The sequence below is a fragment of the Paramormyrops kingsleyae genome, chromosome 21 (assembly GCF_048594095.1).
Source record: "Paramormyrops kingsleyae isolate MSU_618 chromosome 21, PKINGS_0.4, whole genome shotgun sequence".
Classification (NCBI taxonomy): Eukaryota; Metazoa; Chordata; class Actinopteri; order Osteoglossiformes; family Mormyridae; genus Paramormyrops; species Paramormyrops kingsleyae.
This window is the reverse complement of record NC_132817.1, coordinates 10,803,514-10,818,854: the sequence shown is the minus strand read 5'-3', so window position 1 is coordinate 10,818,854 and position 15,341 is coordinate 10,803,514. Positions and strand designations below refer to the sequence as shown.

The 15,341-nt window shown below is 43.0% G+C and overlaps 1 protein-coding gene across 2 annotated transcripts; it reads left to right on the top strand.

The window, feature by feature from the left end:
• Positions 1–96: 96 nt before the first annotated feature.
• LOC111847511 (uncharacterized) lies at positions 97–14,301 on the top strand. Of its 2 annotated transcripts, XM_072704414.1 has the most exons (6): positions 97–331; positions 7,165–7,229; positions 8,101–8,406; positions 10,433–10,696; positions 11,551–11,708; positions 12,545–14,301. In XM_072704414.1, exons 2-6 carry the CDS (start codon positions 7,205–7,207, stop codon positions 12,587–12,589), a joined length of 798 nt encoding a protein of 265 aa, XP_072560515.1. In that variant the 5' UTR covers positions 97–331; positions 7,165–7,204; the 3' UTR covers positions 12,590–14,301. The 2 variants fall into 2 exon arrangements, with proteins under 2 accessions (XP_072560515.1, XP_023674520.2); XM_023818752.2 differs by lacking the exon at positions 7,165–7,229 and having other exon boundaries at positions 98–331.
• The last annotated feature ends 1,040 nt before the right edge of the window (positions 14,302–15,341 follow it).

Sequence of the window (15,341 nt, the reverse complement as noted above, 5' to 3'; positions counted from 1 at the left end):
TTGATGATCAATAAGCCCACATGCACAAATGAAACACGTGGCGCTTTGTATTCTGTTTTATCCGGGCGCATTACCTCAACAGGACGTCACTAGGCAAAACCTCCTCCCTCCCTGTTTCTGTAAATCTCGACCCCCTTGGAGTTATTTATAGCTCCGAGGACCGCCGACAACTAACGTAACTGCAGGATCAAGAGCAAGGAAGGGAAAACGCGAAAAAAGACAAGACGGCAACGAGCGTCGGTCATTACTTTTGATGAGAAAGCTATGGAAGTTAAAATTAATATAGTGCTTTATGCGCTAGTGATACTGATCCGCGCTTCTAGTTTTGGAGGTAAGATCGCTTATCTATGCTGTATCATTAGGAGGTGTAGTGTTGTTAGCATTGATTACAGAAACCTCAGCTGACCTGAAATATACCTTATTATGTTTTTGGAGGAAACTGAGAAGGGTTACAGGGCGTGCACGGTGACGTCTTATATTACTATACAAACCAAAGGAGGAATAGGGTACAAAATGTCTTGTTGGATTTATATTCAATGAAGTAACCATATGATTACATGTATTACAGCAAACCGAATATTTCAAATTCCACTTCCAAATATTTAGTGCGATAACTTTAAATATGATAGCAAACAACTTTTATTTTCAATTGATGTTCTGTTTGGGGCCGTGTCATACAATGTGTAAGTAAGGGGAGCGGTTCACTATTTTTTTTTTTTTTTAGAAATCATAATTTGTCAAATTACGCTAAATTTTCCGCGGTTTGTCTTTATGTTGATTTCATTCTTTAGGTTCAGATGCCCTCTCGCTAATTAATATTATAAAAATTGTTTTACCTGTTGATGATTATTCAAACGGTAATATTTGACTAGAATGAAAGCTGTCGAAGTCAAGGAAGATTTCAAAGAACTGTTAATTGGTGTTGCATAAATCAGACTTTTGTATTACTGACTTCTCTCAAAGAAAAACATTCTTTGAATTCTGAGAAATACATAATAATTAATTTTTCCAACATCAACGATCTCCAAGTAGCATCAGTACTGCAGGCACCAATATAAACCTATAGTTGACAGTACACCAAGTCCACTGACAAAATCATAAAAATTATTAATGAAGTTGCAAAACGACTGAAGGGTAACCTACGTTTGTGCGAAACGTTAGAAGAAATGGGTATAGAGCGCAGACAGTTGCAATAGACACATTATTAACGCGTCAGTCAACATCTGTATAAAACTAACAAGTATTGCCGAACAAATTGATTCTTATGGTTCAAGCTTGGAAATAGTAATGCAATCGGAAAACAAGTAACTACAGAAGGAAATTTAGTTAGGTTAGTCCCCGTGGCACTTCATTACATCATCACTTCCAAATACGTGTCATCAATAGGCTATGGTAAATTTTAAGGTTTCATGGTAAGTCCTCACGGCTGCAAGATGATGCTTAAATATTTTTCATTATCTCCTCCTGACCCATGAAAACCAAAACATACCTACGTGACATTAAACGTGCCATAATTCTCGGGTTCAGCAGTTTATGAGTTAAGGATTATTAGTCTAGATCAGGGCCACCAACCGTTTTGAAACTGAGAGCTACTTCACGGGTACTGAGCCATACGAAGGGCTACCAGTTTGATACACTCTTCTTAAATCATTTATAATAAACATGTTTTAAATGCTTTTTTTTTTAGATATTGTCATTTTCAAATCTATATAAATGCAAATGTGATTAAAGAAGAATAGCGACAGGATAAAATTACATTTTAGACGCTGCTCACTGGTGAGCTAATTGTGCTGTTTTTAGAACAGGTCCGCGGGCGACTCATGTGGTCCTTGGGGGCACCATGTTGGTGACCCCTAGTCTAAATCAGTGGTCACCAGCTGACCGACCCCGGTTCTAATGCAGACCCAGAGTCGTTTATCCGGCCGAAGAGCATTTTTTGTTTGGCTTCATGACATCCGCGAATCATTCCGCTGTTCAGCGTAGGCCTACGTAGAACATGGCGACAAGAAAATCGTGAAACTTTACCGCCGCAACGCTAATCCCCCGCCCGCGCGACAAATTTGCCAGCTAGACCCCCCACCCCCAAGAACAGTACATACTACCAGTACCACCAGCACTGGACCTGCGTGGATCTTAGTTTAATTCCCTGGGTAGGGATGGATGCTCTACCTTTTTGTGTAGATGGTGCTTTAATGTTAATTCAGAAGACCCATGAAACCAGTCGACAAATGCATCATCTTGCTTTTGCCTGCGACCTTAAATAATAAGAATGCAACAAGGTTTTAAATGACCTGACGCTTCTATTCATATTCCTTTCTATATTTATATACCCAACTAATACTGCATACTTTTTCCACTGGCATCGCCATATTGAATAACTGCTTTCAAACACCATACGCCCATCAGCTGCAAATTTGAACCGCATAGCCATTAGTTGGTTCTTAGGCCTAATTTGAGTCCTGTCTTTTTTCCACAGTGAAACAACCTTTGGGAAAATTTCCACCCCTAGCCTCTCCTTATTAATTAGATTTACATGACCGTCACCCGAAGGGGGGATATTTAATGGATTCATAATGCATCTGGACAAAGTTCAACCAAACACACCTCAGCAGCAAATATTCTTCCTTGTAGGTAACCGTGAATAAATAAATATTTCACATTAACTGCCTATTAACGATGCTGGTGATGCTGGTGATGATAATTGATATTTCTCACCCCCCCTCCGCAGACAGATGTGGTAGGCTCCGCGGCAGTCGCTCTCAGGCTCCTGCTGTCTCTTAATACCCAAGGGGTGGTCAGTAGCTTGTTCATTCAGTGGGAACAAGAACATCATTGTATTGCATTGGTGAAGTCTTTGTGTGCTGTGCAAACACTCTGTCGTTTCATCCGTGTATACTTTGCCCTCTTCAAAATGTTTATTTCCAGCATATCTTTATACATTTATTTTTTCGTACTGTAAGTTGTTTTTTTTTCTCCATGAGTTTTGGAACAGAGAGCAGAGAGTGTTTTTGTACATTTGGAGTATGTAACATCCTGTTTTGTCCAATACAGCAAAAGAAAACTGCTTTGGGAACTGATCTTAAAAGGACCAACTTTCAGCTTTAGCTCTGGAATGTCCATAGATACACTGAGACTGGTCTCAAACTGGTGGTTTAGCTCTGTGACTAGGTCTGACATTCATTTTATCTGATTCTAATAAAGCACGAGTAATTACATAATCCTACATAGCAGGCTTACTGTATACAGTTTTAATAACTACATGCATTCTCTGGTTTTTAAAATGCAGCATGTATTTCATGCACAAAGGACTAAATATCAAAAAGACTTAAGCATACATACAGGAAATTATTCATCAAAAAATATGCCACACACAGTCTAGCTGTGTAAAAGATGGGAAACCAACAATTTCATACATAACAAAAAAAGAAAAATGAAAAAATGAAAAAATTAGATATTGAGTGCGATAACTTTACATAAAACAACAAATCCAATGTGGGGGGGCGATATGGCAAAAATATCATATAACGATTTTTCAGGCAGGATCACGATCCACAATCTTATCATGGTTTTGTTTCATATTGATTTTTAAGACTATTTTACAAGTTACTGAATAATACAACCAAACCAATTCCCCTATTAAAGATATACAGTCATGTGAAAAAATTAGGACACCCCATTAAATGTTTAGTTTTTTATTAAGAAATATCAACATATCACTATTAAATCTTCTTTAAAGTCATATGTGTAGACAAAGGTGATGTAACTGTATCACCTATGCAAAACAAAAAGAAACAAATTCACTTATTTAACAGAAGAAATTAACTATGATGCCAATTTCCACTTAGGAAAAGTTAGGACACCCTCACATCCATTATTATTTAAAATGCCTAGAGTTAGATTCATGTGCACCGTATCAGGTGAAAATGATTAGAACATTATTACAGAGCTTTTTGGTGGAGTCTGTCTTATTTAATCCACAAACATTTAGTTTGGTTTGCTTTTGATTGTTGAAATGAGTGGGATCACCATGGTGAGATCCAAAGAGCTGTCTGAGGCCTTCAGAAAGAAACATGTAGATGCATATGAGTCTGAGAAGGATATAAAAAGATCAAGACAGTTTGGAATCAGCCATTCCACTGTACAGAAAATAATTTACAAATGGAGAACATTTAAAACAACTGCCAGTATGGCCAGGGCAGGCTGTCCTAGCAAGTTCAGCCCAAGAGCAGATCGCAAGATGCTGAAACAAGTCTCCAAAAATCCTAAAATGTAATCACAGGTCATACAGGAAGATCTTGCCACAGTTGATGTCAAGGTACATGCATCTACCATCAGAAAGAGACTGTGCAAGTTTGGTTTACATGGGAGCTGTGCAAGGAGGAAATCCTTGCTGTCAAAAAAATACCAGGGCAAGACTAGATAAAGTCTGGGACATTTGGAACAATGTGCTTTGGACAGATGAATCTGAAATTGAATTATTTGGACATAGTAACAGAGAACAGTTTGGTGTAAACCAAAGACATATTTTGAGCAAAAGAACCTCATGCCAGCTTTGAAGCATGGGGGTGGAAATGTCATGGCTTGGGGCTGCTTTGCTGCAGCAGAACCTGGCCAGCTCACCATCATAGAATCTACTATGAATTCTTTATCATATCAGTGGGTGCTTGAGGACAATGTGAGATCGTCTGTCCAAAAGTTGAAGCTGAAGTTGGCGTGGAACATGCAAATGACAATGACTCAAAATATTCCAGTAAATCTACCAAGGAATGGCTTACAAGAAAGAGTTCTGGAATAGTCAAGTCAAAGCCCTGATCTGAATCCTATTGAGAGGCTGTGGGGTGATTTGAAGAGGAAGTGTATGCAAGACACCCTTCAAGCATCACACAGCTTAAGGAATTCTGCATTGGAGAGTGGGGAAAACTTTCTGCCAGTCGATGTCAGAGATTGATAGATGGTTATAGGAAATGTCTCATTGAAGTTATTTCAGCCAAAGGGGGAAATACTAGCTATTAGGGCACAGGGTGTCCTAACTTTTCCTCAGTAGGCATTGGCATCTTAGTTAATTTCTTTTGTGAAACAAGTGAATCTGTTTCTTGTTTTTTCACCGGTCATGCAATTAAATCACCTCTGTCTGCAAATATAATTTGAAACAAGATTTAATATTGATATGTTGATATTTCTTAATCAAGTACTAAATATTTAATGGGTGTCCTAATTTTTTCACATAACTGTAGATATAGCACTATAAGGTAACTGTTGTTTGTGCCATGTCATTTCTGGAAGAGGGACAAAAAAGTTCTATATTACCAATGTTGAATTATTTTTATGTACCAGCTCCTCCATGTCAGCCATGGCCCTACATTGCCAAATAGGAAATGTGTTGCATGTTGGGATGAGGGGACGAAGGGCGAGAGGAAGACATTCAAAGCACTACCTAGTGTTTGCTATTAGCAGTTTATTGGTGTGTCGAAACAGATTTGGCTAACAAATCAACTTTAGATGTGAGTATGAGCCATAGAACTGCAACTAATAGAATGTGCATTGTAGCATGAAACTAACAATCTCTCCGTAAAGGCAGATCATGGAAACATTTAATCGTTTAATAATATTGTAAAATCGCACACCCCTAAACCTGACAATCATTTATAAATTATATAATTCTCATAACCCAAGTTTAATTTTCAATTTAAAATCAGATATTATATTTCATTAAGATACAATTACTGATGTACATAATCACCCATGCACTTTAGCCTACTTTAAGCATAGCCTAGGTACTGTACACTGTATTTATCCTTGCTAGCTATCTGTGTTTCGAATGTGTGGAAAAAATACTTGTCTGCCTTGTTGGTACTGGTCACCATAAGACAATTACCCCAGAGTTGACAAATACAGTATAACTCCCCAGTAAGTCCCCTTTTTTGAATGGTCGATCCAGCCGCTTCAGTTTGTGTTGGGTGCTGTGCTGGGTGGCGCTAACTGAAGCTGATCTTGTGATGGGGTCAAATGCTGGCTGCCTCAGTTTGTACCGGGTGCCTTGCCGGCTGCCACAGATTGTGTCAGGTCAAGTGAGAGGTGCTGCACCAGCCACCTCAATTTATGTTAGGTTGAGTGCCGGGTGCCGTGTTGACCACCTCAGTTGGTACTAGGTGCTGTGCCGGCGACCTCACTTTTTGCCGGATCTAGTGCTGGCTGCCTGTTTGTGCCGGCCTCCTCAATATGTGAGGGTCAAGTGTCGGGTGCTGTGCCAGCCGCCCCAGTTTCTGCCGAGTCTAGTGGGTAGCACCCGTCACAAGACCCAGCACTTCTGCCTGCACCCACCACAGAAAGAACTCTTACTGAAAAAGTGGGTACAGTGAAAGTGTTCATAGGATTCCGGTATTTCACTACCCAGCTGAAATGTGTGGGATTTGCTTTGCGTGGCTTTTCCAGAGCCATCAGAGCGAAAGACGGCAGGACAGGCTGGCAGCAGATCTCCCGCTTGGGCTCTCATTTAAATTATTCCCACAAACTATCCTGGCAGGGATGATCTGCCTGTCTCCCTTGCATTTGAGAGGTGCAACTCGATTTGTGAAGTGACTAATGCACTTTTAACAGTATTTACTTTGGCAGGCGTAGGTTTCTGAGATATAGCCATCGGCCACGCTGTGGCATGTCAGCGTCCACTGCTCACGCATCCAGGCTGTTGCTGTGAATCTAGTTCTGGTAATCGGGGCTCTCCGGCACACGCAGTCACATAGCCAGGGCAATGTAGCGTCATCACTTCACATGCATTTTGGATGGTTTACACAGGACCAAAGGAGTAATTTTCGTCCACAGCCCTGTTAATCTAATCTAATCCAATCTAATCTAATCGGCCTGTATTATGAAGCAGGGTTAATGGCTTATTGGGGTAACTTGGTGGATTTAAGGTACCACAGTTTAAATGGACTTCATATTCGGAAGGATCATAGGCATCCTGCAGCCAGTCACAGGAAGCATTTGGGGAATGAGGTGGGAGCCTCAGAATATTGATTGATGTTACAATTTTCATATTAACTTTATTGGTTCTTTACTTGTAAGAATCACTTTGATCTGCAAGGGGAAGAGAAACATCTGACACAGGGATGGGGACCAAATCTATGGGATAATTAGCCCCAGAGATTCCCCTTCTGTGGTTTACAGGTATCAAACCAAAAGAGGCAGAGAGGGAACCTGTTACAGCATGACGTGGTGCAGGCAGGAAAAAGGTAACAATCCACTGATTGCGAAGAGAACATGGGGGTTTATTAAGGGAACTAACAACACTGGGGAAGGCACAAAATTAAAGGGACTGCAGGGGGTCAGAACAAAATGGGAGAAATAATAACTTAACAAAAGAAACCACAATACAAATACACTGGGGAACAGGACTAAGCGGAAAAACACACAGTAACTAAACATAATGACAGACTAACGAATGGAGTGAGGGCAGGCACTTAAATACACAAAGAAAACAAGGGCAAACACATGACAGGTGTAAATCATGATCAAATTAACCAATCACTAAAGGAGCACGGCAACAAGTAACAGGTGGAACAATTGACAAGCACAAACAAACACTGAAACTAGGAAACCTTCAAATCCATGAGCAGAGGGTCTCTAAGTCAGTCAACCCACTGACCTAAGCAGCAGTTCAGGGAGAAGCCACTAGGGCTGAGGGGCTATAAGACAAGGAGGGGTAACACTGGATGATCAGTGACACCTGCTGGCCAAATGGGAACCTGGAAAGTAAAAAGAGTCTTTTTGTTATGAAGAGGGGAAAAATAAATAAAAGGTGAATTTGGGTTTGGGTTTCATGTGTGCTGGGGTGAGAAAGTGTACAGTCACATGATGAGAATGATGAGAAACAGCCCTGGTCACCTTACGCCCAGCCGGCCAACCCCCTCGTATGATGGCAGCATATGAAATTGGTTAACTTTTGTTGAAATATGATCCAATGAAGAGACGCTACATCATAGAAGTTAGGGCAAAGCAACCAATGAGCTTCCTTGACAAATGACTGATCAGCTCCAGAGCGGTAAAGTCAGAAGTCAGTTTTATTTGAATAATGTTGGCTAATGGCTGTGCTTCCCCTTTTAGGTCACTGCACTGACATGTCAGAAACTACCAGCCCTATCTTCCACCAGACAGAAGCAGGGTCCACTCCCACCCTCCCACCCTCAACTTTCCCGGTACGAGGGAGCACAGAACCACAACCGGGCCCTCACAAACAGAACTCATCTGACTCCTTCACCAGTGCTTCCACGCACTCCAGCAGCCCGGCTGCCATGGAAAGCATCGCTGTGGGGGTCAGCAGTATGACCGCGGTGCCCTCTCTCATTACCCATGAGCCTGCGGGCCTGGGTGGGACGGCCACACTGCAGCCAGAGATGAATGTTTCTCAAGGTAACAGTGGAAATGGCAGCCATGATCCCATCAGTGCCCATAATACACCGGTCATTAAACCACGCATCCTAACAGCTAAGACACCCAGAGGGCACCCAGGGACAGTCCTCATCGCTGATTCATTACAGTGTCTACTTCTAAGCTCTGCAGTCAGTGACATAGTGGCTAATAATAAGGAAAGGCTTAAATCCCCGGAAATCCGGCTGTTGTACCGTTAAGATGAAAAGCTTCTGTAACATATCCAATGGATAAAATAGTTGTTTGGATAAAAGGGAAGCTACGCAGTTCTGTATTTGTGCCTTCAAAGCAGAAATCATCTGCTTTATTCCAGGGCTGGACTGGGATTAAAAATCGGCCCTTGATTTTGGGGGGGGGGGCAGAGGATGGGGGGGGGGCGTCCCACGATAATTTTTACTGCCCCACATACCCATTGGCCCACTGGGAAAATGCCCAGAATTCCAGATGGCCAGGCCAGTCCTGCTGTAGTCTAAGATAGGGGTGTCAAGGTCTGTAAAGCACAATAACTCTACAGTTTGGCAGATGTTAGGGGTGTTGGCCCAGACTGTAAGGTCTGTCCTCCCACCCACTGCTCTCAGGTAGTTTACAGTCTCCTGCTTACTGAGTGTTGGTGCAATTAAACGGGTACCAGTTCTCCTGCGGGCGTGTCGCTTCGCTCAGTGTAGCAGGGTGAGATGAAACATCTGGCAGACAGCACACACACCAGACAGAGGTGATGATGTTCAGCCCCCCCCCCCCCCCCCCCCAGAATCAGGGGCAACCTCTGCTTGGCTGTTACCAAACGTGAAGGAAAATGCAGGGACAAAAATGTAAACATTTTGATTTATTTGTATAACAGTCCTGATTGTTGTATTTCTGTAAAATGTAGAAAATGTTGTGCTCTGAGAGAGAAAGAATCTAAATTCTGATGTGCGTCATTTTGTGTCACTGCTATTGTAGAGCCTAGTTTTCCATCAATCTATCCATTTTCCATAACTGCTTGTCCTATTCAGGGTTGCGGGGAGTCCGTAGCCTATCCTAGAGGCTACAGGCAGAGGGCAGGGAACAAACCAGGATGGAGCAGCAACCCATCGCAGGGCACAGTCACACAAGTCTAGTCTTATTTCTATAAAATATAGAATCCACTGTATTTTGAGATGCTGAGCTAATTCAAGGACAACTGCGATAAGACAATGATTCCACTGCTGTAATATAATCACAATGAGTCCTTCAATATCTCAAAACTAAGCCATTCATTACAACCTCTCCCCTATATTTCACTGCCCAAAATGTTCCTACAATCCCAATAGTCTTATCTGCATAGCACCCTGTGTGCTTCTGGAAATAGAATCAGTGCTTTTATGAGGTGAGATTTCAGTGAGAAGACACCCCGCCCCAAAACATCTCTGTTTTCAGCTGTTCCTGGTTTCTGAGTTTTGTTCCTGTTACGGGATGATTCCATCTAAAATTTCACTTCTTGGCAAAAAGTGTACGGGTCGTGCTCTCAAGTGGGTCCAACTCCTCCAGGGGGCAAATTTCACAATGCAGACAAACATAACTGCCCCCAATAAGAGTGAGGCACATTTTATGTGGATCTAAATTGCTCAAAGTGTGTGGTTCTATGTGCATTGTGCCCTGTGATGGACTGGCATCCTGTCCAGGGTGTCCCCTGCCCTGTGCCCTGTGATAGACTGGCATCCTGCCCAGGGTGTCCCCTGCCCTGTGCCCTGTGATGGACTGGCATCCTGTCCAGGGTGTCCCCTGCCCTGTGCCCTGTGCCCTGTGATGGACTGGCATCCTGCCCAGGGTGTCCCCTGCCCTGTGCCCTGTGATAGACTGGAATCCTGCCCAGGGTGTCCCCTGCCCTGTGCCCTGTGATGGACTGGCATCCAGTCCAGGGTGTCCCTGCCCTGTGCCCTGTGCCCTGTGATGGACTGGCATCCTGCCCAGGGTGTCCCCTGCCTTGCGTCATATGTTCCAGGTAAAAATGGATGGATGGGTATCATTAAGGTCAAATGTTCTCTTCCAGATACCTCCAACATAAGCAGGTCGTCCAACCCGGCAAACGGTGTCATCCATAAAGAGGGTACCCGCCCCACTTCGGTCACTCTCAGCACGCTCATACCCATTTCCCAGAATTCCACTCATGGTACCACTGCTTCAGCACCTTACCCCCCCAACGTGAACACCCAGTTCACCCTGGATCCCACATATCCCCACCCACTGGCCTCTACATCTGCTCCAGCCTGGTTGCATGTGGAAGACCCATCTGAGCTCAACGTAGGGGACGACGGTGAGTACTCACACTGTTTATTATATAACATGGTCACCATTTAGGCCACAGTTACCTGGAGTCCCTGTGCCAGCCACCCTGAAGTCTCCCAGGATTCAATTCAGTGCAACTTTTCTTATATAGCAGCTTCACAACATAGTTGTCCCGTGGCACTTGATCAGACTGTGTGGCTTATCATTATTAGCCCATGTATACAAAGTGGTTCATGACACAGGAAAAATGGAAAGAGGGAAAATGTCAGAAGACACTGAAAGAGAGGTACCAAAATTCCCTAGTAAGGCTAAAAGGTGATAGGTTAAAAGGGGTCCGAGGACATCTGGCTGCCCCCCTCCCCCAGACACGCTAACATTGCACAATGAATATTATCACGCTTTTATAAATGTAAGGTGCAAACTGTGGTAACCGCATCTAAAGCACAGAACACTGCCTTCCCATCTCCATCAAAACACGTCTCTGCAGAGAGATACATAAATAAGCTCCTGACGCAGACGGCAGAGAACACAATGTACAAAAGGCCTTTGTTCCTGAGTGAGCTCTTTCAGGTCACGCGGCCTGTATCTCCTGTGCAGCGTCTGCAGTCTGTCTGCGGGGGGTCACACTCGCCCAGTGGAGTAACCTTCAGCTAAAATGCTCTCTAATCGGCTAAAGTCTCGCTTCATGCTTACTCTAGCGGGATGCGTGTTGCTTAAGGGCATGGACCTCTAGCCTAACTGTGGCCTACAAAAAATTAGTGATGTGTTGTTGAATCTTTGGGTGGAGTGCTTAATGCAGGGTGCTTTAGTAGGGGTTTCTGAGAAAATATGAGTCCCTCTTTGTCCTGTCACTGACTTTTTGTGTCATTGTCATGGATGCAGTGCCGGTCCTGGTCCGCTCCAGGCCACCCCTGGACCCGCTCTTAGCTGGTCTGCTGTCTATGTTCATCGTGATTGGCGCCATCGCTTCCCTCTTCCTCTTCCTCAAGTTCCGGAACAACGGACGCCTGGAGTTTCATCGACTGCAGGATGTGCCGATGGTGAGACCCATGCTGAGCTAGTTTGGGTTAGGGTTGGTTTATGCTTTGCCTGCTATCTAGATTATTAACCCAGACACTTACAGGTATCCCTGCTTTATGAACATTCCCTTCATGCTACTTTGCTTTTACGAAAGCCTGTTCTCTCTAACCAAGAGAAATCCAAAGAGGAATTTTGCCTTAACAAAAAAAGGTGAAAATCAAAAATAGCATTTAGCATCTTTTAATCAGCAAGCTGGTTAGATATACGCTGCGTAACGATGCTTCGGTCAACGATGGACCACATATATGAATGTGGTCCTATAAGATTAATAATGGGGCTGAAAAATTCCCATCACCCGGTGACATCGTACTACAATGCATTACTTACATGGTTGTGGTGATACTGGTGTAAACAAACCTACTGCGCTGCCTAACGACGTCTTTCTCTGAATGTATTCCTGTCATTAACTGACGTATGATTGTACTCGTTCTGGCAGGTGAAGCCACACTGTAAATGTACATTATTATTACTTTATATATTCCTGCCTTTACTATATGTTAGAGTTATTTTAGGTTTTATGTGTCATTTGGTATGATTTGGCTTGAGGTGTGATAAATGTGGAAATGAAGGCCTCCTTTGAGACTCAGCAACACATACTGCATGTACAGAGGAGGTACAGTCAGGCACCCCTGGAGCAAACTGGAGGATCAGGGGTCTTGCTAACTGGTCTGAAAAGGCTTGAACTGGCGACCTGAGAGGCGTAACCAGCTGAGCCACACACTCTAAAGAAGGTTTATTTTTATAAATTACATACCGTCTCACTTCGGCCTTCCTGCTTGGTCTCATTTCCGTGCAGGACGACATGATGGAGGACACGCCCTTATCCAGGTACAATTACTGACGGGATGCCATGGCGGCAGTGATGACAAGCCGTCTGCAGTGCTCACCTGTCTCCTCGCTGAGCCTTTGACTTCTACTGGCGATGGCTCAAAATGTACCTACTCAATATGTCCAGAAAATTCTGCAGCCTTTCAAGCACTTTATTTCTTTTGTATGTCTGTGAAGATCTTTTATCAGGTTCCATCTGGATTTTTGGATAAAAAAATGCATTTATTGAGCCACTGGGTGCTTGGTACTCTGATGACGTTCAAAAAACTCCTAAGACGCTGTTACACCCTAGTGGTGACCGTGGACATTGCAGTGGCAGATTCAGGTCCCTTTGCGCTTACAGCAGAGAGTGATGATACAAAACATTCACTAGACATTTTTCTAAAATGAGTCTCTGTCAGGGCAAAAAGTATGATGTAATTTTGAGCAGAAGATGCTGGCAAAATAACGTTTGTGGAAAAATCTGAGTTGCTGAAATATCACCAGTCTTCTAAATTTATGACAGTTTGCATGATGGTAGCTTCTCCTGAGCAGAAATATGGATGGAAACTTCATCAAATAACCGGCAAAGATAGTATAAACATTCAAACTGAATTTAGAGTTTTTGTTGGTTTTGCACAGTGTTTTCCATAAGGCACAACTAATGAGCTCTGACTGAAACGAAAATTAATTTTAGTTATTCATATATAACATTCTGTCTGTCCATTGTTGGCAACATAATAGACACCACTTACAGGAGGAATCCACATAAAACCAACAGAAGAGAATGGAATATTTGAATATTGCTTGTTGTGGTAATTGACTACTTGTTGTATAGTGCCCAGTTGAATAACAATTCAGCAGTTTCCATCTAGGACACTTGCAGTGGCTGGTCACTTTTCAAGAATGTAAAAGCTCCCCTCTGGTATCCTGGTCGTTTTTGAAGATGGGAAGTCCACAGTGTAGCTCTGTCCAATGCCTAGTTTACGGCATGAAATAAGCACCAGCCCCTGATCCACCTCATGTCCATCCAAGCGCATAGATTTGGTTTCAGCATTGGTAAGGACCAAATCAGCCCTCCCTTAGTAGGGACCAAATCCCTCACTCCCCTTAACACACACGGTACTCCCACAATATTGGTAGAGACGTGTCCCTACCATCCATACCCAAATGTACACCCTTACTTCCATTCATAGATGCATTTCCGGCAATTTATCAAACAGTGGCATGCAAAACCCCGACTCTGATCGCGAGATAAATGTGACCCTCACTGAGCTCTCCTCTAAAAACAGCATGATGTACAGCTTTATGTAGTGGTGGCAAAGTGCTACGCCTTTAACCTCTAACTAGCATCTGCTGCCATGTTTTTGTGCGGAGTTAATGCCCGAGCAGTGTCCCGTGCCCCAGTGCACGACTCAAAGCTAAGGCACGACATAGCCGTAAAGTTGGGGTGTTTCTCTGAGGCATAGGAAACTTGAGCTGATTAATATTTTTAAGACTTAGAGTAATTCAGGGATTGAACAACAACCGTGGTACAGAGGTATGGAGTTTTTAAGACAAGTTGATTGTACAAATTAGGTAAAATATTGAAATAAAGCTTTATATGTGAGGCAGAAAAAGAAGCAGTGCATTTCTGTCCCTGTGATTTAATTTTTCTGATAGAGCTGTAAGTGCCAAAAAGTGTATTGTACTGTAAAATTTTTAAAAGTTTACTGTAAGAAGTGATTAATAAAGTTTTCTGTCATATTTTGGGAAAAAATCAGTGCCTTTGATTAGAATGGGGAAATACTGCTAATTTTATTACAACATATATATGTGTATACAACACAAGGGGGCAGCATTGTTACCTAACACAGTGTTTCCCAACGTGGTAGGGAGCTGGGTGGGAGCAGAAACATGGACTGCTTAGGGTCCCTGAGGCCTGGGTTGGGAAGACCTGCAAGCCTCCTGTGTTTGATGCTGACCCCTCTCAGAGTGTGTGTGGAGCTCACATTCTCCCAGTGTTGCTGGGGTTTCCTCTGCTCACCGGTTAGGCGATTTGGCATCATTAAAATTCCAGTAGTTTATACTGTGTGTACATTCTGCAATAGACTGGCACCACATCTAGGATGTGGCTTGGGTCAGCTTCACCACAACCCTCTTCTAGATTTTTTATATTGCGTAATAACAGGGAACATTTAAAAAGATTAAAGATGAGTCACATTACATATGCAATGTCCCATGATGCCAAGGGAGCAGTCCAGGAGCAGTCAGACGAGAGCGTCAAATGAGAGCGTCCAGATCACAATATAATGTGTGTATAATTTTGTAAAGCAAGTTTTTATTGCTTTCACATTCAGGCAGGTACATAACAGTGTTTTTGAACACGATTACCAGGGCATTGCCTCTTTCCCCTGTAGCAGGAGTGTCAGGAGTTTGGCAGCCCGCCTGAGAAAGTCTGGCAGCACTAATTTAGAGTGGCGTAATAAGAGCAATGCGGAAATATTTATTAGCTCCAGGCCAAGATGAATTCTGTTTGATAGCCAACGGGTTCGGCAGGGGGCCATTTCAAACCCAGAGTCACGTATTTTAATGTGATTTACTTTGATTGATTTAGGTTGTCTGGAACTAACAAAAAGTGTTGTGTTCCCCAGAGATTCTGCCAGTTAACTAGCTTGTCAATCTATCTACAGCGCCCTCCACAATTATTGGCACCCCTCGTAAAAATTTGTAAAAAGGGTTACAAAACATCCACCTTTTGGTGAAGCAGCTTCATGTCACTCTGAAAAATTGAGAAAAATCCAACT

Bases quoted from the DNA above. Each gene is read 5' to 3' on its own strand.
- LOC111847511 (XM_023818752.2), top strand. From the start codon at position 265: ATGGAAGTTAAAATTAATATAGTGCTTTATGCGCTAGTGATACTGATC. The intron at 8,407-10,432 runs GTAACAGTGGAA...GTTCTCTTCCAG, and splicing joins AGAGATGAATGTTTCTCAAG to ATACCTCCAACATAAGCAGG. The intron at 11,709-12,544 runs GTGAGACCCATG...ATTTCCGTGCAG, and splicing joins GACTGCAGGATGTGCCGATG to GACGACATGATGGAGGACAC.